This window comes from Triturus cristatus, chromosome 1_2 (genome assembly GCF_964204655.1).
Source record: "Triturus cristatus chromosome 1_2, aTriCri1.1, whole genome shotgun sequence".
NCBI classification, from domain to species: domain Eukaryota; kingdom Metazoa; phylum Chordata; class Amphibia; order Caudata; family Salamandridae; genus Triturus; species Triturus cristatus.
In genome coordinates this window covers 514,385,976-514,412,533 of record NC_140580.1, presented here as the reverse complement: position 1 = coordinate 514,412,533, position 26,558 = coordinate 514,385,976, and the positions used below count along the sequence as shown (strand labels likewise).

Here is a 26,558-nt window from a genome sequence, read left to right as displayed (position 1 = left end):
GTCAAGCGCCTCACATCCACCCCATGAAGTTGCCTCCCCCCCTACGGAGATCCCACTTGTTTTTATAAATAATGGCAACACCCCGCCTCCCCTCTGGGAGATCAGATCTAGCAATCTTATAGCCCATAGGTATGGCAAGCGTTATAATCGGATCTGAGGAGGGATCCAGCCAAGTTTCAGTTAAAAACAGCAGGTCAAGTGAATTATCCTCTAGCAGGTCAAAGACGTCAGCATGGTGTTTGGTGAGAGAATGCACATTAATAGTAGCAGCCCGAATCGGAGGACCCCAAGGCTGCTGGCCAGGGGGACAGCCATTGTTATCTAAAGGAGCAGAGCCCAGGGAGTTGGGTTGGAAGCAGATGCTTCCCAGGAAGGAAATGTGGTTGCACCTGAAGTAATAGGTCACCCGGTTGAGCAGGAAGCAGACGCCTGCCCAAAAGGTAAGCAAGGGTTACACTGGAAGGGTGAGGGTCATCTGGCTGGGCTGGAAGCAGACGCTTGCTCAGAACAGGAGAGAAGGGTTACACCCAAGGGGATAGGTCAACTTGGCTGACTAGCCAACACTGAATGTAAAGCACAGTGCTGGTGGCTATGGAAACGTGGGCACAGGCTAATTGGAGAAAGAGTAATGGTGATTAAAGGATTGCTTGTAAGTTAATAACTCCCTAATAAACTGCGGCATCAATTCTTCCATAAATGTGAATGTGAGGGGGTGCCGAACCTGACGTGCCTGATGTCAGGATCTACACACACATTTTCTCGCAATGGCTTACCAGTCAGGATGGCCTCAACGGGGTTTAAACGCGGAAAAACGCTGTTTTCAAAAGTAACTCCTCCCCCGTGTCCTCTGCCCGTACAGCGTCATGACACCTACACCGCCAGAGCGGAAGGAAACGGAGCCAACCCCGGAAGTGGTCCCTCGAGGGAAGTGAAAAGGGCCGGAGAAACCAACAAGGGACGCGAAGGAGCCGGAAGGAAGGAGGAGTGTTTAGTGAGCCGAAACGATGAAGAGAAGTCACAGGAGAACGGGAAGAAGATGAGGAGACGTGGTGCGAGGACTGGTGGTCCCCACCAGAGGTGGCTGAAGAGCGGCCGCAACTCAGGAGAGTTGCGGCGGAGCCGGTGAGTGTTCAGTATCAGGAGGAAAAGGGAGCGGGGAAGCGGGAGGTTTAATGGTGTACAGAAGGGTGGTGGAAGGTTTGTAAGATAAAAGGGGGGTTTCTTATATTGCGTATCGTTTCTTTTTCTTTAGCCTAACTATCGCTTCCGGCAGGAGAGCGAGAATCCATTAGACCCCTAGGAGGGCTGCATTTATTTTCATCTTCCCTACCGCATTATATATATATATATATATATATGAGAGCAAGAAGCAACTCAGCTCAGAAAAATTTGTGGCACCTCTGTTTCACCCCCTCTTCTTTTTGCCTGTTACCCCTCTGCAAGGCAGACACCTCAGATTACTCCTTCACTGCCTTTCCTCACGAGATCCAGCCCCTCTTCACAGTTTCTTCAAACCCTTATACCCCTAAAAACACCAACCGGGTGTGGTGACGGTGACGGTATTGTCTGGAGAGAAGGCAAACCCAGAAACAACTGACAGCGCCCTTTTATTTATTTCCTCTTCTGAGGCTCCCGGGGAAGGACCATCCAGCACAGAGACTCCTCAACTGAAAACGGAGGAGACCCAGAGCCATCAAAGAAGAAGAACCCGAACAATAGCCGCGGAACCCCAAAGTCGATACCTGGAGAAATACCTTGACTTTATTGTATTAAATAAAACAGTCCAACTGGCCCACTATATACAGCCTCCTCATCTGTTTGTCCAGCCCGCACTCCCACAAGTGGTGTCAGAAGTGGGGTGGGGAGTTCCTAATTTTCGGCTGTATTATTGGCTTATTTCTTTAAGATTTATGGGTATACTTCTTTTTCCGGATAGTGATATTGAAGAATCCGTCTATCCTTCAATTTATGAATTACTGCTAGGCAAAGCGGCTCCTCAATGTTTAGTTAAAATCATTGAACCCAGTTATTATAAAAAAAACTAAATTTAAGATTATTTTAGCCTGTGCTACAATTTGGCGACAATTCAGGAAAAAAATTCTTGGATTGGGTGAAATTAGCTGTTACTCCCCAATGTTCAATAATCCTGTTTTACCCTCCGTCTTTCATGACCCAACCATAAGAAAATGGTTGCTCTCAGGAATACAGATTTTGGGAGACTTATACGAAGATGATCAATTTTCTTCATTCTCAGCTCTCCAAACCAAGTATGGTCTATCACAGCATCATTTTTTTAAGTATCTTCAGATTCGGAGTTTTTTAGAATCAAAAGGTCTTCTCACTCATTCCTGTATGAACCCTAATAAGATATTAGAAACTATAAGGAAAGCGAAAAAAATAGGTCCAGTCTACCAAATGATTATTAATCAATTTGAAGATGATTTATCTTCTGTGGAAAATAACTGGCGAAGGAAGTTAGATCTAGTTAATATCGACATGGGAAGATCAATTGAGCTATCCATCAAGGTACTTTTTAACGGATCCCTTCAAAGCCAACACTTCATGTCTATCTTTGATCTTTACTATTCTCCTGTCAAGATAGCTAAGTGGAAGGTCGGTGGTTCATCATTATGTAATCGCTGCAATGAGGTGGATGCGGACTCTATTCATATGTTTTTTAAATGTGAGAAACTTTCTTGCTTTATTACTGCTATTGAATTTTTTATTAATAATAATCTAGGGATTGCTGTGAAACTTTCTTCTGATTTGGTAATTTTTGGTATTCAAGCAGACCAGTTTGGGATCAGATCCACGGCTGAAGAAGCATTTTTGTTTATTTGTATGTCCGTTTTCCGCTTCTGTATTACTTCCGGCTGGATTGATAATGAACACCCAACCTTTCATCAATGGCAATGTAAGCTACTTTCTATTTATCATTTAGAATTGGCTATGTATAGGCTTAAGGGGATAAGGAAAAAAAGACAAAGATCAAAAATCTGGGACCCAGTTACAAAATGGATTTAAGATACCCCCCTTATATGTGTTTTTTTGCTGTCTATCTTTTCATGTATATCATTTTTATTCCTGTTTACATTGCTCAATGCATGACTGTTTTGTTGAAGTAAAACAATAAATAAATTCCAAAAAAAAAAAAAAAAGACAGCGCCCTTTTATTTATTTCCTCTTCTGAGCCTCCCGGGGAACGACCATCCAGCACAGAGACGCCCCAACTGAAAACGGAGGAGACCCAGAGCCATCAAAGAAGAAGAACCCGAACAATAGACGCGGAACCCCAAAGTCGATACCTGGAGAAATACCTTGACTTTATTGAATTAAATAAAACAGTCCAATAGGCCCACTATATACAACCTCTTCGTCTTTTTGTCCGGCCCGCTCTCCCTCGGTGAAACTGTGTGGTCTGAGTTTGAGGGATCCAGGAGGGTGACCAGGTGGGGGGTGCCGCTGCTAAGAGGAACTTCAAGATGGTACATCTTCCAAAAGATTTCCAGGAGTTCATTTCAAATTATTCCAAAACGAATGGAAAGAAAAATATCTGCTTTGAAGACAACCTTCAGTTGCAGGGTGGTGGCCAGAATATCACCATAGTGATTGAAAACTTTTACAAGGACAAACTTTTTTTTGAAGACAGATAAGAGTTTGAGTATTCGGGAATGTTTAATCAATGCTGATTTTGCCAAGTTGCTGTCAGTTCAGTTCATAAACTTTATTCGGGTAGCTTAGCACCCATAAAAGCACAGCATCATAGCAAATTAAATAACAGGCGGAGAGTTAGAAATACAGGATAGTAAAAATATTTACAATGATATGACCATAACATTTTGATGAATTGGATAACAAGTTAAAAAGAACTTCATTGGTAATAGATGAATAATTTGCTGTTAATAAAACATTATGTCATCCAGCAATTGTACGAAGGTGGTCAGTCATAATAAAAACTCAGGGGTCGGGCATAGTCTTACGTGCTCTAGTGGCAATTCTCAAAAATGTACTTATACGAAAAATCAACTCTTCGTCAGCCAAGGAAACTAAACACGAATAGGCATTATCCAGACTAATAGGTCTTCTCTTTTTAAAAAATGGATATAAAAGCCACTTTATGTATTTTATATAATACTTATAAAAAAATAGAAAATGTAAAATTGATTGGCCACTCACCCCATCACAAGGGCATGGTACATGATCGAGATTAGGGTGGTAGCCAAGAGGAAAATACAGTGTAAATCTGACAGTTCCTGCTCTTAAACGGAATAATAGGTTCCTTTCCCAATGACTCATGCGTAGGGTGAGATATATAGGTAAAGGGTGTTGATACTGTTCAACATGTAGCTAAGAACAGAAGATTTCTTGGATTCCAAACCAATGCTCACTGTATTGTATAAAGAATAGAGGACATCCCTTAGCTCCTTTTTAGACACAGTTTCAACTGTATTTGGGTTTAAGAAGATACTTTTTTTATTGACACTGCGCAAGCTTTGATGTACTCCACTCAACCAAGGAATTTCCATCCCTTTCTCACACATAACGCAACATTAATGATCTCTCTGGTGAGGGAGGCGGCCTAGTTCTTCCATACTGATAACCAAAAAAGAGCAGGTCGGGCGCATATAAAATCCGATATAAAATTAAGATTAAGTTCTCTGTGGCAAATGTATTGTGGGGTAGAGATTGGGAAACCCAGCAGTTTCCTGCAAAACCTATTTTCTTCCTGCTGGATGCAGGAACTGTTGGTGGTACCCCAAATCTCAGCCCCATATGTGGCCACAGGGACGCACTGTAATTAAAAAAAAAAATTTAATAGCTAAAATCGCACCAGTGGTCTTTGGACGGGGCAGGCTAAGAATTGAGTTGGTGGCCTTTTAGAACCTGCTCCTGGAGTGAGCAAGATGCTCAGTCCAGGAGCCGTTCACAGCAAAGACCAACCCAAGATAAGGAAATGTGCGGGTGCAAGTCAATTTCTGGCTACCCACTACAATAGAACTTAGCTGTCGCTTCTCAATTTCTGGCTACCCACTACAATAGAACATAGCTGTCGCTTCCCGGGACCACAGGACATTAAAAATGATTTGTTAAAATTAACACATAGATCCAAGCTATCCATATACCTGACAAAAGTCTGTACTAAAATACGCAGGGAGTTCGGAGTGCGGCCTATAAGGACTGCATCATCTGCGTATAGTAGCACAGGAAGAGTTTTACCATTGATCGTGGGAACATCATAGGTCGAGGTTTTTAACGAATTGTTCAGCCCATTAATATAGATAGTGAAGAGGAGGAGGGCCAAGACACAACCCTGTCTGACCCCCCTTCCTACCTTAAAGGCTCTCGAAACCTCTCCACCCATGCCAATCCTCACTTGCGCCTGGAGATCTTTATGAGGGTACGCTAGAAAATGTACCAGAGGCTCATCCAGCCCGTATGCCAGAAGGATTGTCCAAAGCTTTGACCTATTGACAAGGTCAAATGCAGAGGACAAATCCATAAAGGCCAAATAGACCGGGGACTTCCGTGCGATGGTGTATTTCCCAATGACCAAATTGAGGTTGAGACATTGTTCATTCGTACCCACCTTGCTACGGAAGCCTAACTGACAGGGCTCTAAGATACCATTTTCCTCTGTCCAGGTTAAGATCTTATTATACAAGACTCTTCCCAATATTTTTAGAGTATTGTCAATTAGTGAGATTGGCCTATAGTTACTAGGCTGGGACTGATCCCCGCTTTTTTAAACTGGAAATATGATATTCTTTCTTAGCCCATGTATCAGGTAGTGTAGCGTGGGTTAAACTATTAAAAACTATAGTTACTAGGCTGGGACCAATCCCCTCTTTTTTAAATTGGAACTATGATACTCTTAGCCCACGTATCGGGTAGCGTAGCGTGGGTTAAACTATGAAAAACATTCAAAAGTAGCGGGCCCCAGAAGTCTGGTTTCCATTTTATTAAATCAATTGGTAGCCCATCTGGGCCAGGTGCTGTATTCCCAATGCTCTGTTGAATGGCCTCTACTACTTCAAAGATGGTTAGCTCTATGGTGGTAAGTGGGTCGTAGTCATATTGATCGGACTCTGATTGGGGGGTAGCATACTTTTTTGAGAAATGATTTTCCCAGGACTCGCTAGAGATATTGCAGCTGATGGGGGTTAATAGCTGGCCCATCGATCGGAGCTCACTTACTGCGGACCAAAAGATGTTACCCTTTTTTGTACTTGCAGCCTGTGATAGGGTTTCCCAGCGTTCGTTTAAAAGAGCTCCCTTCCTATTCGAAATTACTATGTTATATTTCCGCCTTGCCAATTGTACATCTGTGGCACACCTCAGGTTAGATGACAATGCCCTGCGGAGATTCCTATTTGCCAATGTGCACTCACGGTCGAACCATCTAGGGTTGTTTCCTGCCAAAGGGGCAGGTTTCGACAGGAGAGTTTTGATGGCCAGACACAATTTAGAAAAATCCTGGACTACCTCAGTGTGTGCAGTTTGTGATGACAGGCAAGAGTTAATTAGGTGCATATGGCCCTTAACTAATGTTTTAAAGAGTTCACCACTATGACCGCCCTTCCAAGTTAGTCTTAAATTATCGATTGAGGGCGTACAATTTTTTGCCCCGCATTCAAAAGAAAACACGGGCCGAGGTGCAGAACTCAATACTATTTTGATAGGGTTGTGATCCCCATTATCCGTGGCAATGACCTCTGCGGCCATTAGTTGGTCTTCAAGACAAGGGGAAATAAAAATAAAATCAATAGTTGAGGAGAATCCCCTTCCCCTAAATGTTGGTAATTTGTTGTTGGTGACATTAGGGCTGCCCACCAAATCCGTAACATTAGCCAAATGATATGATCTTAAGAACATTGCTAGCTCCGCACCCCTACGAAATGAGGGACCAGAATTGCTTGTCCCTTCATCATACTCCATACCGGTGAGTTTGGCGTTAAAATCTCCCCCCAAGAGAATCCCGGTGGGTCCCTCCATGTTTCGCTGACTATCTAAGTTAAAAATAAAGTCAAAAAGCCCAATGAAGTTCCTGATAGGAACAGAATGGAAATCATTGTTATAAAAATTTACCAAGTGAAAACAAACTCTCCTTTTAAAAAACACAACTTGATAGTTTTTATTATTAGTTGGGAGGACCTTAAAACTACCTCCAGCAGACACATTGATCCCAATAAATAGCCCCCTGGAGTTCTGCCCATTTTGGGGCTTGCGGCTACTACGCTGAAGTAATGGAACCCTTCAATATATAGGTCATCAGTAGCCCAGGTCTCCTGGAACATGACTACGTCTTGTTCCTTTATTATACACAGACAGGCTTGGTCTCCAAGCCTGGATTGAAGCCCTGCTACATTCCAACTTAAAATGCTCAGGTCAGCTCCCCTGTTTGCCCTGGTTAAAACTGGCTTATCGTTGTGAGATGGGAGTATGATACCTAATTGGTCCTCCTCATAGACCTGTGGGTTAGTCATCAGTGGTGGTTGTCAGTCCTGGGCATCTAGATTGGAAAGTGCAAGAAACCTATTGGCTGCCAGCGGTAGTGCATAGACATCCCTGAACGGTGTAGCTGGTGGTTTATAAAAATAACCTAAAGGGAGTGCGCAAATGCCAGTACATTGTGAAAGAGATTGCTCTTGGACACTAAGTAAACGACAAACCATTTGTGGTCTGCGGAAGTTAAGGACAATACAGTCTCTGTTAATATTCTTGTCTGATTGGCCAACCCACCCTACTCTCCTGGCCATGACAATTTCGTTCATTGATGAAGGGTGGAAACCTTTATGTTTGCGAAGCCAGTCTATGGATTTATTGCGGAGATCTGGCCAGGACTCCCTCTGACCCTCAACAAGATTGGGAACACCAGCCAGTACTAGCACATAAGGACTAGAGGCCGGTGGTAAGCTAGCACATCAGTATTAGGACTTAGATGTGTGTCCCTAGGACAATCTACAACATAATTGCTTGGGTCAGCCGCAATAGTACCCTGCTGAGGCTGATTACGGTTCACACTCCCTAGGGCCAAGTTTAAATTATTTATATTGCGTGCTTGGGACATGCCGAAACTTTCCCTCTGCGCGGGAGTGGGATTTGGCACAGAAAAATCATTTCGGTTGCAACAAGATACACTGGGGTTAACAAAGGGGGTAACCAGAGGAGGGAAGACAGTACCCATCGGTTGCATAACAAGCCCATGTTTGTTGGCCACAGATGTTGTAGGCTTCCCCCGCCCCGCTTCATCAAAAACTTTATTCAACTTCCCACCGCTTAAATTATCCACAATACAGTCCAATTGCTTTTATTTCCCCCACAGCAAATCAAAGTTTTTATCAATCATGTCCTTGATAATAACCAGCATAATTTAAATTGCTCCCATTGCGGACCCTGTGTGTATAGCTCCCCCAACAGCACCTATGTCAGCCTCATTACGCATAAATTCTGAGGTAATGTCTGTCTGGTTCGCTACTGAATTTGAGGTAACAACCAAATGATCATTTGGGCTGCTGGCAAGTTGACGACCTTTTGTGTTTTTGGAGTTGGGCTTAGCAATGGCGGCATTCTTCTTTTTGGTGGGTTGGACACTTAATTTAATGTTCCTTTGCGACTTAGCAGCCTGTCCCCTGGTGTTGCTACAGGGCACACCTGGAACAGACATATTGGAAGAGTCCAGGAGTGGCATGGGTGGGTTAGGGGAAACAGAGTCAGACCTTGCTGGTGAAGTGTTTGTTGTATTTGGACATGTTATGTTAGCTGTAACTGAACCACCCAGCGACAAACGAGACTGTAGCGTGGCGGGGTCCAAAGACAACCGTCTCTCAGTCAAATGAATTTCGTGCGTTAGGAGCGACTCGGCCCTTACAATAAATGCATCCAGGGTCCCGGCTCTTGGTTCACTCATTTTATATCATATAATAACGGGGTAGCCCATTTGCAGACCCACCAAACAATACAGTGAGGGCAATAGGCAGCAAACTGCTTCACATTATCTTGATGCCGAATGTTCCCAAAAGAGGGGTTGGAACAGCATGGGGGGCCTCTACCAGGACCAAAAAACGTGGCCCAGCCCAGCCTCCTTCGGCCTCTGACAGCCTCAGACGGGTCCGCCCTTGGTCCGGGCTTCGTTCGGGCTATGTCCCGCGCTGCGGTGGGAGAGGCTGTGCTATGAGCGCGTTGACCCCGCCTCCCCCTCACTCGTGGCAGGTGTGAAAGGCAGCGTGAGGAAATTTGATTACGGCTCCCTCTTGCGTATTGACACCATTGTGATGTTGCCCTCTCTCAGGCACCGACGATCTTCGTAGCGTTTCTTCGTACTCTGAACTGTAACATGTTAAATGACCTTTTTCCTTTTCCTCTGAGCAAGGTACATTCTGGGACCCGGCTCGAAGCAACTAATTTCCGTGATAACCATCTATTGACCCTTGGTGATCCTTCTCTGACTTCCCTTTGTTTTACGAATCACCACCTGCATCACGCAAACACGTCCTGTTGTAAAATTAATTAAACTTAGGAATGCTCATGCCACCTGGCCTATAGGGTCAGGTAGAGAACACGACCCTAGGGAAGGAATTTCTATTACCTGTTATCCTGTATCTTGTAAAAGGAATGTTTGCTAGTGGATGACATGGTTTTTTTTGCACATTGAGGGCGTTGTTGCTTTAGGGGATTTAAGCGCTATAAAAGACTGTGAGCCACGGATTGAAGTGGCAGTCTCCTGAGAACCTACCACTGATGTACTTCTAGGACAACTGTACCTAGCTGCAGCTAATAAATTGAAGTTCCTATGCCAACAGAGTGTTCCGTGTCTCTGTACAATTGAGCAGGCGAACTCAGAAGATTTCAGGCGTACCCTGCGCCGCCAGGCCTAATTCAGCCTGGTTCTTCAAGCGGTGCACTCTGGGGATTGAAGTCCACCCCAGAGTATGAATGCCTAGTGTAGCGCCGGTGGTGCAGCGGCTGCTGCGTAGCCACTGGGACCCTCGTCCCACCAGGGGAAGCTGCAGGAATTCGGCGGAGGAAACAAGATACGGCGAAAGCAGCAGAGAAACACCGGGAGAACCAAAGGCAGGCAGGAAGACACCCACGCCACGGTGGGAGAGGCTGCGCTATGAGCACGTTGGCCCGCCTCCCCCTCACTCGCTGCAGCTAATAAATTGAAGTTCCTATGCCAACAGAGTGTTCCGTGTCTCTGTACAATTGAGCAGGCAAACTCAGAAGATTTCAGGCGTACCCTGCGCCGCCAGGCCTAATTCAGCCTGGTTCTTCAAATGGTGCCCTCTGTGAGGCGGCTTCAGAGGTAGCGGTTTTGCCTGAAGGTCGTGAGGAACCCCGCAAGAAAATTCTGGAGGAATCGCGAACCACGTCAAGCGACCCCTGTATGTCAAAGTGGTCCGAAGGTCTTTTTCAGCGCGGTTTCTCCTTCCTGACGGCTGCTGACTGCTGCCCTGACTGCCGCCTTGCTTTGGCCCTTTTTGGTGATGTATGGTAATGCGAGACGTTAGACGGGCCTCTGTTGGCGTAAGAAGACACTTAGTTAAGTATTGGTTTGATTTCGGTCTTTGATTCGGCTATTGCAAAAGCCGAAGCCGAGGGGTGAGTACATTTGTGCTGTGTTATTTGATTTAACCCCTTGATGTTTGTGAACAGTCCAGTGAAATAACGATGCCTGGTCTGAGTACGTTTAGAAAGTTTTGTTGTTTTGGTTGTGAAAGGGATTCCCGGCTGGAGGACTCTTGTCCAATTCCTCCGGTTGGAACTATGTGAATTAAATTAGCCGGCTCCCTTGAGGGAATACCTAAATAGGTTTAGGTATAAAAACATATTTCTTCCTTGGTGATTCTGTATCCCCAGGGAATTAAAATATGGACATAATACATACAAGGATCCTTTGTTCTGCGCAATCTTATGAATGGAGTGTATTTTGGCTTCTTGGACATATAGCAGTCTGTTGGGCTGTTTTTTTTTTTGCAGTCTTTAGGAACACTATTAAGAAGCGCTTCTTGTAAATATGACTTGCAACTAGTATTTACAAGTGGTTTGGTTTAAGTACAGTCTGTGGGCTGTCCTTTGTTTCTGTCCTAAGTGTTGATCTGTGGGTTAAATGTATGTGTCCTGAGTGTTTGACCCCTTTCTGTTTATATCTGAAATGAGCTCAATGTGTGTTTGTGGTTTTTCTTGATGTTTTCAGTCTGTTAAGCAAAATGTCAGTTAATTAATATTAAGTAGAAATTAAATAAAAATCCAGAAATGAACCATGTGATATGCTATATAGCTATATGTTGCTATATAATTTATAGAGTAAGCAACTATGCACGTGTACAAACTGTTAAATGCTTAAAAAAAAGACAAATTCACATTCACATTCACTAGGAATACAATGGCCTCAAGAACGAAATTGTGTGTTTTGTAGAAAAATAAACTTATAGTATTTTTTACTTACATACATTGTATTAGATATTAACAGGCAAACACTTCAGCTGAAGTAAATTTTTGCTGAACTCAAACGCAACACGCATTGATATGTCTTCGTTTGGGAAAAAAAAACTGCCACATGCTCATGTTACAACACTGAGAGACAAGCTTTTATTGTCGCTAAGCAAGCAGCTCTATTAGACAGGAATGTTTACTCAGCCAGGACTTCCCCCTCAGTTGAACACGGGTGAAACTTTGCATTTCAAAATGTAGTTTTAAAAAAAAAGGGTTCCAAAACTAAGGTTCATTATTTTCTATTACAGGAAGACATTTCAATTAAGGGTTTCCTCTCTTTAAGCATTTTTATAAGTTGTGTTGTACTGCATAATGAGGACATTTGTATATGTAATTTCACTTGGCGCAGGCTTTAAAAAACTCATTTTTTTTTAAGGATTTGCAAGAGAAATGTCTAATATCCAATATCTGCAATCTGTAAAGAACATTCTGAGGATGATTAATATGTAGCACAATTATAGGATATTTATTTTTAAGTGCACCACATATCAAAGTCAAAATTGGGTAAAATAGACTATTTAACAGCATTCTTGGCCTTTACAATAGCTTTAAAGTGCCTTAGGCTTGAGTAAATGCATATATTTAGGTATAATACAAATTTGCAGGTTGTTCCCATTTGGGGTTGCTTTTAATGTCTCAGTGAGCCAATGTGCCCAGTGCAGAGGTTTGAGTTTAATATCAAGATTGAAGGTTCTAACTCTAGCTAGACCTACTGAGATGTTCATCCTTTTAAGGTTGATGAACTAAGTACCGGTGCATAGGGTAGTAAGAAACATTTGTTCTAAAGCTAGTATGTTATGTTATTATGTTCTGTGAGTTATTCACAGTAAATGTTTTAATAATTTAAAAATAGAAATAAATTGTAGCCCCCTAAAAGAAGTAATATATATAACATGTGTTTTTAAAAAGGGTTAATTATTGCAGGTTAGGAAGAGTTAGGAAGGTTTTGTTTTTTTTGTCTGTGACAAGCTTCAGGGTGAGGAGAGAAACAGGGCTAAAGAGCGCAGAATGCGATGCAGAAATTGAAGGCAGATTTTGACCTTGAAGCCTGTAAGGTGGGGGCTAGAAATAGGAGCGAAAGAAACCAGGAGGTGAAATCACTGCTTAGAAAGCTTCTCTGACATGAAAATGTGTAATGCTTGCAGCAGGAGAGCCTTGGAAAGTGGTGGGGGCCAGGAGTGCTCGCAGTGGCTGGTCCCGCGCTGAGGTGCTATTTTTAGCTTTTCTGATAAGATAGGACAGCCGAGAATCGTTACGGAGCCCTGTCTGTTCCCATATTGTTCAAGACAAGATAAAAAAAAAGGGGTGCTGAGAAGAAAATGATACATTGGTATTTCTGCTTTTGAAAAATAATGTCCACGTAGTTGCCTTCATTTAACAAATGTGGCATTAGCCTCAGACAAAAAGTAAGATGAAGCTCTTTCTTAGAATTTTGTGGGCTACATGCCTAGGTAAAAACGATCAGCAAATTAAGATTCATTTTTCACAGGAGGAATTGTGGCGCAAGGGAACACAGAGTGTCTGTGAAAATGTTTTCCTTTTAGACAGTTAAAATTAAGGTGACTTAACATGCTTACATGTTTTAGTCATTGCAAAGTTGACAAGATGGTTACAGTTAAGTACCACTAGGTTTGTATTTTTTATCTTTTATGTTTTGTTAATGTGTGTTATGTTTTGTCTCCTGATTAAAAGTTATAGTTGATATTTTTGTGTGTTATGTGAAGTGTTTTTCTTTTGTGTGTTGTGTATTTTTGTTTGCTTCTGTCCACAGATCATTCATGGATTGTTCTGGGTGGTTCGAGGGCTGACAAGACTACAGTTGGACACGTGAGTTGGTTTGACGAAGATGTCAGTTGTGAAGGAATAATGGTGAAATGAGCGCTCTGAATGACTATAGGCAGGAAATCAGGGTGAGAGAAGACTAGAAAGGACTGAGAATGTTACAGTAGGTGAAGAGGAGTAGTGAAAAAGCAGGGGTTAACAGTCAACGAAACAGCGATGGTCCATATCATGAGGTGGTGGAACGAGTATTCCATATGTCCCTGTGGGACCTAATCAATGTGCAAATTGCAAAAAGGAGGGTGCTGTCAGCTGAGTATTGAAACAGATGTGTTTCTGCATAACTTCTTTGGAAAGAAATGTTTGTGTTTATTATTGTGCATTTTGTCTTTCTATGAATTGTTCCTGCTGATCCTGTGTGTCAGAAGCTACACAGTCAGTTGTTTTGACAGCTGGTCACCACTTGGTTACCTGCTATCAAAAGAATAGAGTAAGGAAATGGAATATTATTTTTGAGCCTGACAAATTAAGCAGGCCAGAATATTAGTTGTTGAGTTGCAGGTTCATTGTGCATAAAGTGCATGACATAGTGTTGTGCGTCACCGTTCATTTACATATGATATTGAAATTTGTCTATGCTTTCTGTGCTTGGTATACAGCAAGTATACCTGATGGCTTGGCATGTGTGTTTTTATTTTATGCACTTTTTTTGCGTTGTGTTTACGCTTTTGCTTTTAATACTGTTACAAGCTCCCCTGTGTTGTGAGGGGATGGTCATGACGATGCCCATCGCTATGCAACAGTTGGTTGGACTTGTTCTGTTTACTAAATTTCACAGATATGATATTTCATGCTGTGAATATGACAGACAAAACTTCACCAGTGCATGTCTATTTGGCTATAATGATATTGAAAAACAAAATAAACAAAGAGATATACAGGATTAAAAGTGTGTCACCTGCAGTTAGTCATGTTACTGCTCCTTCCTGTAAGGGACGAGCAGCCTAGATTGATGTTCCCTGATTAGACCCAAAGGATGAACTATAAATCTGTGGCTCTTGCTAAAGGTGACCTAACTTTCCTTATGATATTGCACTTCCACATGTAGTCATAAGAGACACCAAGAGTTTGCTGTCCTGAGTAGCAGGATTGTGATTTTAAGTGGGTATAGTGCCCCCTCCGGACAGGTGACTAGGGAAAGGAAAAATTGTAGATCAGACACCAGAGACCTGAGAATTATTAGACTAGGGTGACAGGTATTCTCAGTGATCATGAGGAGATATTGTTTAGCCTGTGTATTGCATGGTGCACTTGCTGCACAATTATTAATGGGAGGTATCTGCATGCCCCTGATAATTTGTATCATGTGTTTCCCCTTTTGAGGTGTTCTAGATAAGGAATGTAGGAACACACAGATATAGTAACTTAAGAGATGTTTATCCCATTAGAAAATCATGAAATGAATATTTGTAAATCCATAAGGGACTGGCCTATCTGTAAAACTGGTGCCACTATGAACCACGTCCAGTTTTACTAATGATACCAGAATGTTTAGTTGATTGGTTATTGAATTTGCCTTTTGGATTCCCCTCCTTTATTTCTGTCCTACCTCATGAGCACTTTCTTTTTTCACACTCCCCTTGGAGCAACCTCTTTCTGTGTTAGGAGCATTTAATGTGGTGATTTGTTCTAAAAGTCTCTTAGTTTTCTCTGGTCTGTATCATACCCTGTTCTCCTCAGGTTTTGAGCCGATCATGCATCTAAACTGACACATTTTCACTCTAAATCCTGCAGTCCCGAATTTTGGTGGGTCAGCACTGATTACAGCTCAGGCTACTGCTGCCATACCTTTTTGATGGTGCACTGTTCACTCACATGTTGTGACTGATAAAGGAGAGACTGCAACATGGTCAATCTCCTTGTGGCTTAATTATATTGAGATTGGATACAGACTGTCATGTAGCAGATCCTATAGGCTGGCACACTGTGTGTTTGAGTGTTGGTATGAGTTACTGTAATACGTTTGGATGGCTGTCACTCTTAGGGTCTTGAGATGATCAGTGCTGCCTTCTTTAATAGGCACCTACTCGGAAATTGATTCTGGGCTTAACTTCACCTCAGAGAGCTACTTTGAAGGTACTGGCGAGCTACCAGTGGCTCCCGAGCTACTCGTTGGAGACCCCTGGACTAGAAGTACTGCCTTTGCATCTTATGAGAGTGACAGTGCATTCTAAACCAGAGTTGTCCCATTCCTTCTGGCCACTCCCTTGAAGATTGCAGGCCACCTGCCTGCAGTCCTATTGTTAAATACAATGAACTGTTTTTATACTAAACTGAAGGAAACTAATAACTGTGTCACATTCCCTACGTCACTAGATTCTGCGGGAATTAAGTCATAATAACCTGCAGAACACTGATTTAAGCCTAATTCCCATCAGTGACAGCTACAGATGAAAGATGGACGTCTTGGCCCTACAGTCCCAGCACACAGAAAGTAGCAAGGCTGGACAGCGATCGCCAGCTTGCCATCAATGGTATCTCCAAAGCATTGTACTTGCTCCATCAGACGGCGTTGGACATCACAAAACCAGAGTTTCAGTGTAAAAGAGCAAAAGAGAAGGATCCCTGTTGTTGATGGCAGGGCTGGTTTGAGGCTTCAGTTTTCTACCTGTCATGTGTTGGTAACCTCTGACAGTGTGCAGTCCCTTGAGCCCCTTGGCCTGAGTTTTGGCCACCCCCCCTCTCTTTTCTTTGCTCCAACGGAAGGGCAGAGCACCGGAGGATCTAAGGCACTACATGATGAAAGGAAAATTAAATGAAAGAGCAGCCCAAACATCCTCTGACACTGAATAGCGAGTGTTGGAGCCTGAAAGTGTTGCTGAGCGTGAAAGTCTGTTGCTCTTTCCGATTAATAGTACTTGGGTCTGCACGAGATGATCTGTGCCCATGACCAACGAAGAGCACAATATCTGTAGTGCCTGCCGCAGAGGAAATATATTGGTGCACTGCCTTGAGACATTGAGACTTTTGAGTGAGCTGTGAGTGTGTGCCTGGAGGGCACTCCAACGGATACTGAGAAGCACTATTTTCATGGAAGGCCTGAATGAAGAGGCCCAATGAGGAAGAAAACAACAGAAGCAGATTTGATGGACGATAGAAGCCTACCAGAGAGGCTTAGAACGGGCTTTGGCATAGTTATGGTTGCACAAGCGGTTCCTGTGCAATTGCATAGAATGGGAGTTAGGAGACTGATTCTTATAGGAAATTTGATTACGGCTCCATCTTGCGTATTGACACCATTGTGATGTTGCCCTCACTCAGGCACCGACGACCTTCGTAGCGTTTCTTCGTACTCTGAACTGTAACATGTTAAATGACCTTTTTCCTTTTCCTCTGAGCAAGGTACATTCTGGGACCCGGCTCGAAGCAACTAATTTCCGTGATAACCATCTATTGACCCTTGGTGATCCTTCTCTGCCTTCCCTTTGTTTTACGAATCACCACCTGCATCACGCAAACACGTCCTGTTGTAAAATTAATTAAACTTAGGAATGCTCATGCCACCTGGCCTATAGGGTCAGGTAGAGAACACGACTCTACGGAAGGAATTTCTATTACCTGTTATCCTGTATCTTGTAAAAGGAATGTTTGCTAGTGGATCACATGTTTTTTTTTTGCACATTGAGGACGTTGTTGCTTTAGGGGATTTAAGCGCTATAAAAGACTGTGAGCCACGGATTGAAGTGGCAGTCTCCTGAGAACCTACCACTGATGTACTTCTAGGACAACTGTACCTAGCTGCAGCTAATAAATTGAAGTTCCTATCCCAACAGAGTGTTCCATGTCTCTGTACAATTGAGCAGGCGAACTCAGAAGATTTCAGGCGTACCCTGCGCCGCCAGGCCTAATTCAGCCTGGTTCTTCAAGCGGTGCACTCTGGGGATTGAAGTCCACCCCAGAGTATGAATGCCTAGTGTAGCGCCGGTGGTGCAGCGGCTGCTGCGTAGCCACTGGGACCCTCGTCCCACCAGGGGAAGCTGCAGGAATTCGGCGGAGGAAACAAGATACGGCGAAAGCAGCAGAGAAACACCGGGAGAACCAAAGGCAGGCAGGAAGACACCCACGCCACGGTGGGAGAGGCTGCGCTATGAGCACGTTGGCCCGCCTCCCCCTCACTCGCGGCAGCTGTAAAAGGCAGCGGTGCACTCTGGGGATTGAAGTCCACCCCAGAGTATGAATGCCTAGTGTAGCGCCGGTGGTGCAGCGGCTGCTGCGTAGCCACTGGGACCCTCGTCCCACCAGGGGAAGCTGCAGGAATTCGGCGGAGGAAACAAGATACGGCGAAAGCAGCAGAGAAACACCGGGAGAACCAAAGGCAGGCAGGAAGACACCCACGCCACGGTGGGAGAGGCTGCGCTATGAGCACGTTGGCCCGCCTCCCCCTCACTCGCGTCAGCTGTAAAAGGCAGCGGTGCACTCTGGGGATTGAAGTCCACCCCGGAGTGTGAATGCCTAGTGTAGCGCCGGTGGTGCAGCGGCTTCTGCGTAGCCCCTGGGACCCTCGTCCCACCAGGGGAAGCTGCAGGAATCCGGCGGAGGAAACAAGATACGGCGAAAGCAGCAGAGGAACACCGGGCGAACCAAAGGCAGGCAGGAAGACACCCCAACTTGCTGTCAATTAATGTCCAGGGCATTAGGTATCTTACATTACCCACCATTCATCTGAGTGAAGTACACTGAAGAAAATACTGTACTTTTGATTTGAAGAGCAATGGTTAAATTGTTTGTCTGAACCCCAACTCTTTCACACTCGCATGGTTTGCAATGGACAGGTTCTTTCGTGTACGCAGGCCAGCGGTGGCTAGCTGTCACCAACCAACAAGTCACAACCACTTTGACCTGTTTGAGATCTGGAACTGAAAGGGAAAAGCACGTCACGGAGTGGAAATTAGCTCTTCCTAAATGCGTTTAGAACATGCATTAAGAACGTTAATGGATTTGACATTTTTATGGCCTGTGGGACAGGCATGTGCATGCTGCACAAATATCAAACCTATTAGATTTACCATTACTTGTTGACTCACCCACTAAACATAAAGGAGCATCATGGGAGGTAAAGAGCTCATTCTATTTACTTAATTGACCAGAACAGCCTGACGGACACCACTGATTTCCTCACTAAAGCAAAGATTAATGTGAAAGGGAACCAAGCAGAATTCCAATACATCTTTTATTTCTACAGTTTAAGCCATACAAGGTTTAGAAACATATCCTTCATTTAAGTGTGTCACTCAATTTCCTTGCTAGCAGGAAGGCAATAATATAGCACCACAGCCTGCCACCAAGGACCTTATTAGTCATCATCATCAAAATTACTTTATTCGATTATTACAAGTTAATCATAAAAATATGTATACATCACTGTTAAAAATGTTAAAAGAAGCAATTCATCAGTATCAGTCAATAAATTATTTCCTGGATTTGAGACACATACATAAAAAAGAGGCAACACTGTAATTAGTCATAAAATGCCCTATCCTTCGCTCATACGCCCTGAGCTGTTGGTGAGGGCCCATAATCAGAGTGAGTTTATTTAGTGACTGGTATAGCTCTAGACTGAAGGATTATAAGGCTACTGTAAACACTCAACCAATTGAAAGTAGATTGCTCAAATTTTAAATGGGAGGGACAGAAGAAGTCTTGGAAACATGGGCTAAAGGACTTTTGTCAATCATCCGAATTCTTTCTCACTACACTGTCTTCAGCAGAAGTTTGAATGTACGTTTGACTGTGTTGCCAGCGAGTAATTAGCCCTCACTGGCGGTATAGGCAAAGCAGCATTAATGCTTTTATTATATAAAATATTACAGCTCTCTCAAAACTGCTTTTCCTGCCCCCCTGAAGAAGTCAGATGAAACCATCATCAAAGCTTCCACTTTCAGGAACATGATTGGCAATTCTACTGTCAAAATGCCAGAGAATGTGTTAAATGATTTAATTGTCTTTGCTCTAAGGAAGAGCGTGTATGTTTAGCCTTAACAAGGATTAATAAATTCAAAACCATCATATGCTAAAGTTTAATTCCCATTTTACTGACAGCCACGGATACAAAAACTCAATTCAAAAGTGAATACAAAATGATCATCATAAGCCGAGTCTGAATCAAGCATTCTAGGTGAAAGCATTTTCATTAATGTACATGGATCCAAGTCACCATATAATGAAAAACTACACATTTATATCAAGAAATTAAGGGACAAGATACGATCTGTTCATTGGGATTTACTGGGCACAATTCATTTTGTCTTGGCTAAAACAACAAGCAATGTCAAATCTATTAGTTCTGGGTTGTGACATCTACTGGCTTTGCCACTGGGTTTTGTTTCGTCAGAGATGCCAGTTATCAATCTCTGCATTGGTCATCTTCGAACGCCATTTGTAAAAATAAAATAAATTGCATTCAAAGATGGCCTGAGTCAATGCGTGCATATCCACAGTGGTCATCTTTAAAAGCATTTTGGCCCAAATGTACTAAATGTCTTTGCAGCCGCAAACCCTCTGATTCACAAAATCGGAGGGTATATGGCCACCAAAAAATTATTTACTATGTACTAAATTCATTTTAGGAGTCGGTAAAGTTTTCTAGCTCCTAAAATATCTTTAGAAACGGATACCAAATTGCAATTCGAAAGGGGCTTATGTTGTGGGTTTTCCTTCCAAATTGTGATTCCGTACACTAGGTATGAATGGAATTCTCATCACAAACCACTGATCAGTTACCAACTCTCAAGTTGGGATGGTAACAGATTTGCAAAGGGGAAGGAGTCCCATGTGGACCCCTTCTCCTTTGAGAATTGCGCTGACAGCTTCCGGGTGAGGACCACTGCCAGAGCTGACTAAAGTCTTCCAAAGTTGTTTCCCTGACAGAAACTGGGCTGCATTTAAAAAAAATCCATTTGGAAAAGCAATCGCAGCGAGGGTGGTCTGTTGACCCACTCACCCTTGCAGTCTACCACACTGGGAGTAGCTAATTATGGTGGGTTGCAAAGCGCATCCTGTCTAATTAATATTCTTTACGCAGGTGGGCCTACGACCCACTACAATTCATATTTTGTGAACTAACCTATAACTACATGAGTCAGTTTGCAAAAAAACGTAATGGTCCCAAAGTCAGTGCACAATTTGTAACCATTATTTGCGACAAGACTTTTAGAGCATTTGGTCCTTTATTTAAATGTTACAAATACCATTCAGAGAGGGCGACAGTGGATGTGTTTGCACCTGCAGCGGCCAACTTTGAATGCATGTTTTTATTTTTACAAATCCCGTCCAAAGATGACTATGTGGATGTGGGCACAGCCGCATCAGCCTTCATTGAATGGGATTTGTAGAAGAAAAAACAAAGCCATTTAAAGGTGTCCCAATATTTATCAGGTGCGGCTCGCTCAGCTAAGTGCGGTGAAACGGGGAAGGGTGGAGTCAACAGAAGACGGAATAGGTAAAACAAAATAAAAAAATACATAAAACCACTTATCTTGCGCTCGCCGCATTGCTAGCGTAAGGTTCAATTATTATTTTATTTTATTTGAACTATTCTGTCGTTTATCGACTTCCAGCCGCCCCGCCTTACCGCACTTACCTGAACCACCCGCGCCTGATATTCATGTGTATGCACATTCATGGCTGGCTATCTTGAAATGGTAAAAACAAAATTTGAAGGTGGCCGATCACCCAGGGGTGTTGAGAAATTAGCGGGAAGCCTGGGAAGCAATATGTCGCTGTCCCGAGAGTAGGAAGAGAAGGGGTGATTAATGAGGATAGAAAAAATGGGGAAGGGGAAGCAGAGAGAGAGAACGAGGGAGACAAAGTAGCCACTCACATGTACAGCAATGCAAGGACTGATGTCAGTAGCAGTAAATACTTCAACCTATCAAAACACCGAGACCAAAATGCTGCTGGTTTAGACAAAAACAAGAAGAGGGAGAAGTGTCATTGAATCAGGAGCAGGGAAGTGAGTTAAACAACAAATCCATGTAATCATAAGCACAGAGCTGACCAGAATCCCACTTTATGCATATGAAACATTTTGGAAACAACAGGCCTCAAAAAGACAGCTAAGTAGTCTGTAACTGAGGCCTAAAAACACTGGTTAGAACTTGAAATCAAAGAATGCACAGCTTGGACTAAATTTCAACTCCGTGGGCATGAAATCATTGCGTGTCCTATAGCGGTGTTGGTGGAAAGGGGAGGTTGTATAGCTTCCTGGAAATTTTAATTCTACAAGAGGTGTAACAAAACAATGCCATCCTATATTCAAAGAAGAACTGGAGTGCATCAAGTCTTAATACCTTATTGAAGGGGGAACATGCCCCAAATGAAAGGTACGACTTTGTACCAATTATATTTTGAGATGACAATGCAGGTACATGTTGTGCAATATCTCACAAATCTCCTTCTTTGCCAGCACTAGTCCTATTTTTGAAAGAGAACATTTATTATTTTGATGCATTGTTCCTCTTTAGCACTCCTGCAGATTCATTATTCCCAATGCCTTTGCTTGGTGAATTAGAACTGTCTCATCTTTTGGTTGTTGGAAGATATACTGTATGAGTAGATCGGTATATTTGTCCTAAATGATGCATGTTTGTTGTTATTCAGACCAATAAATACAAAGTTGATCTCTTCTACTTTTATTTTATTTCAGTTTCTATTATACATTTTAATAAAGCTGATTTGTACTCTTAATGACCAGTTTTCCAAACAAAGTTGTAACTCCAAGAAGGTATAAGTATGTCTACCTCCGTCTTAATTGTATGACTTTCAGCGCATTCGTAAAACAACAACGCATACAATTGCTCACCCCCCTGATTTCTTTCTTTCATCACTGGTGACATCTCCTCATGTTCCAAGGAGGAGCAACAACTTTACTGGGTTACATTAAATTGAAGATCACACCCCCTCTTCCCCTGAATATGTTTTTTGAGGCACACAGAAGTTAATAATCACACTACATGCTCTATACCTAAACTGCTGCAAAATGTAAGAATACGAACTGTTGAAAATGGTTGAGGTAGAGAAAAATAGGACTTCTCCTAAATGTCAATTCATAGCTAACGTGGGAATACACTGGGAAATAGTTTGAAAACACGAAATAATTTACTCTGGTGATTAAAAGGGCCTAAATATGTTTAATTTCAAAATGGGCGATGGAGCTCCTACGGGTATCCCCCGCTATAATAATACTTACTTTGAAAGTTGCATCTTTATTGACCTATCATCAGTACCAACAGGGTTTACAAATGGCACCTTAGTCCTAAAAATGTATTACAGTTGCTGTGGCTCAAAATTCAAACGCATCTTCACTGCAGAGTGAAACAAAGAAAGAACTAGGACCAGTCTCTCATTTATCTTTTCTAACCCCCTCCCTTCATCTTAGCGCCTCTGATATCTACCAAGACACTCCCTCCTCCATTACTACATTCCTCATCTTACCCTATCACAAATCATCACACCTCACGAAAGCATTACTACTCTTTCTCCTACACCTTCACTTTGGTCCCAAATGCACATATTAAACCATCCTTTACCCCCTGGTGCCAGTTATGGCCTCGACGTGAACCCTATGTCATGGCCCCCACGAGCCTGGCGTCTGGAAGGTGTCCAGTTATAGCGTGGTCACCACGGCACTTACAAGGAGGAAGTGCCGAGGTGGGTGGGGCTAAGAATGGTACGCATCGGATGGGCGAGAGCATTAAAGAAGCGGGTAATATGAGGCGCCATCGAATATTACATCCACTTGTAGGACATTACAAAGCAAGCTGCTTCGTGTTTTGTCTACCCCGTTTATTAATTGGGAGATGCAGTCATGCGAAGCATTTAATAAAAGTCAAGTTAGAAAATAAAAGAAGAATTCTGGCTAAAAATAAAGCAGAGCCCTGGCTTGTTTATTAGAAGTGTTTTCCATATATCACTTTGCAGTTTATTTTATGAGCAGCTATTTCTCACACTAATAATATATTTTTAAAAATCCAGTTCGAATCCAGGCCAATAGAGTGCGCAAATGAGAACTAAATTGTGTAACCTCTGCATAAAATGAACTCGGCTCAGTATTCATTTTTTACAGTCTAAGCCCATAACTACTATTCTATAATTCAATAATTACTATTCCATACTAGTTCATGACTAAATGTGCCAGGGAATTCAGAACACCATTTACAATAAATAGTCTTACTGCATCCGTGAGTGGCTGTATTTAGAAATCGGCTGATGGAGCGTGACACCATTGCTGTTCCAGATAATATTTGACGGATAGATCATGCTGCTTTCCTCACAACATTTTGAAGTAAACACAAAAGACGCACCTCAGAGAACGCCATAACAGAACGGTATACAAATACGAGCGCGATTGGCACTTCGGCCAGAGGTTGGCCGCCTTCAACCCACTGTATTTGTTATCATACAGCACGTTACCCGCTACAATCCGCACACGTTTCTACAGATGTATCAGAACTCACTAAAGCTTCAAATTCACTTTAAAACATATCGGAATCTATCTGCCTCCTGCTGCCTGCAGGCAGAGTATGGCCATAACCCCCCCTCCCCCCTCCACCTGCGTGCCCTTTCCGGTCTAGTAAATACTCCAAAACATATCGTGACAAAAAGCCACGAACAAACGACAGCTGACACGATGACTCATGGCTGCTCCCCTTCAAATTCATTGTGCGCCTGACACAAGTTGTCACCAAGTCTGCTTAAAATTACAAATTATCCGCCTTTATGGCGCTAACAGCAATCCAGGCCGCACTGTCCATCATTCTCTGCATCTAAAACGACACACATTTAAAAGCCATCCATGTGCGGTGAATTCAGGTCAGGGCCGGTGTACTCACTCATTTCTCTCCAGACGGATGACCAGCTGCGCACCTTCTGCCTTTATCCGTAACTTCAACACCGCTGGGCGACTCTGAAAAATGGAGAACATGATTTCAATGCTGGCTCTCCTGGAAAACGCCAAGCTGTGGCTATCACAATGCATGAAAGCGCCAGGAGAATCCTTCTTCCATGGCGAGAATCATGTAAAACGGCATTTCTTAAAATTAATACAAAAATTGAGGGACTTCATTAACCCCATTAACATACATTAAAGCAAAGGCACATTTTACACAGGAGACAGCAAAAATAAAGTAATTTATGGCTTAAAAAAATCGGGTCATCTGCCTGAATTCGGTCTTTTGGCATGTATGTGATGTGGCAGAGACGTGAACTGAAGACCTTTTATCATTTAAGTATCTTGCTAATGCATTGTGTTTTTTCCTCCGTAGGAGGTAAGGAAACAATCCAAAAGAGAGACGCAAACAACATCTTAGTTAGGCCTCTTGCGTCTTAAGGATGGAAGGATGTGTGTGTGGCCAAGGTGTGAGACATTTTAGCGTTCTTCCTTTTATAAGTAGTCCTACCTATCATTTTTATTTCAATTTCTATCTTAAATTTTCATCCTCCGTAAAACTACACCATATAACTTCTAATGAGGCAGACACTCAACAGCTGGACCTAGCATTCGCCCAATAGGTAGTACCCTAGTTTACCACCAAGGGCAACAACAGAGTCTTCACTGAAGAAGTGATTGGCTTCTCTAGACTTGCATTACCGAAAACATACCTATGGATGTTGCGAGCCAATTAGGGAAAATAAGTGACTCCTTGAACCTTGTAAACACCCTTTTGGGGTCTCGCAAAATACACTAATGCTTCCCATCCTATTTATCTTATACCTCAAACTATTGGGGAACTCATAGAAACTCTTGCCCTCTTTTGCGTCCTGAAAGCATTAATACCAACAACTTCGTTAATCACAAAGAACTACCACTCCAAAATACAAAGGAAGGCCACAAGGAGAAAGTAAAATTGAAGTAGCAACAAAATAAATTCCCTGGACCCAAATCTGTAAATGAAAAAAATGAATCTCACGCCTGAAATAGGTAGGCCCTTGTTGTAAGCCGATACATAATGCCAAATCTCTGGGTTACATAGACAACAAACTGAACCTAGATTATCATAACAACTTTGCTAAATATTGCTCAACATCCTCAAAGACTAATTACATTTATTCAAGAGACATATACCCAAAGAAAATTTTAAATAGGTTCTTCAAGGCACTGTTGATGTCCAGGCTAGAATTGTAATCTCTCTGGCCTCAATGCTGGACTGTTCCCCTTGGGTGCAGGGTCAAGACTGATTTGCATATGGCTGGGTAAACTGGAATGGCATGGTGACCAAAAAAACGATGGATTTAGACCCAGATCTCTGTACTGGGGTGAATGTATGACATTGTTCTGTATTCGCTCAATCTACTGTTCTTTTTGCATGAATGCTAACCAAGCTGCTCCATCAAAAGTAGTAATTTCTGCTGTTGCAAGATTGATCACAGAAGCTTGAAAATGTGGTCATGTTATCCCAGGACAGATTTTACTCAAATGACTCCCTCACAAAGCACAGATATGCCTGTATCATCTGCCAAGTTAGGAAACTAAATACTCATCTTTAATTGAAAGAAAATATTAGACAGAAAGGCACCTTTGCATTATCCACAACTTCTAGTTAGAGGCACTTCATTGCAACAAAGCTTCCATGCAAACCTATCCCTTTAAAGGTTTTTCTTCAAAGGTTTGGAATCACATCATTTTGTCCAATATCAGACATGACCCATCCGACAGAAAACTGCCTGAAAAATCATCTCATGTTGAACCCGATGGACATATCCAGAGAGACTGATCATTTCGTCCCACCAAGACTTCATGCAACTTTTAACACCGTGGGGAATCCTCAAATGGCTATATTCAAGGGCTTCTATAATTAGAAAACTGTCCTATGTTTGAACTCTTTTCCTGGTTTTGAACATAGTACTTTATAAATGCATCACAATCATATTTTCCAGGTAAGGCGCTCTAACATCCTATTATATACTTCCTGCCCTACATAAAATACTAAATATATACATTAATGGCACCAAACAATGTCGCTAAAGATATGGTATTCTCGTTGTGGAAAGAGATAAAAAATAACATGGGGCTAATGATTAAATTAAATGGTAACTGCACAAGCGTATCCAGTGAGAGAAGGCAGAGTGGAGGCCCTACATGACAGTCAAGTCACATGTGTTGCAGGCAGAGTGAGTGCAACAATTCCAATGCAGACAACAGAAAATCACCCACAGTGTCAGGGAAAGGCGGCTTTACTAATAACCACTTTTGGACCCTCAGCACTGCTTCCCAAGAGCACAGAGGATCA

At 42.7% G+C, this 26,558-nt stretch overlaps 1 protein-coding gene across 1 annotated transcript in view; it reads right to left on the bottom strand.

Annotated features, from left to right (window-relative positions):
• ADAM12 (ADAM metallopeptidase domain 12) overlaps nt 1–26,558 on the bottom strand; it is a 2,563,649-nt gene that overhangs the window by 1,970,298 nt on the left and 566,793 nt on the right. The window contains exon 3 of the mRNA XM_085606237.1: nt 24,162–24,235. Within this exon, the coding sequence (XP_085462363.1) occupies nt 24,162–24,235 (74 nt within the window). The remainder of the gene's footprint in view (nt 1–24,161; nt 24,236–26,558) is intronic.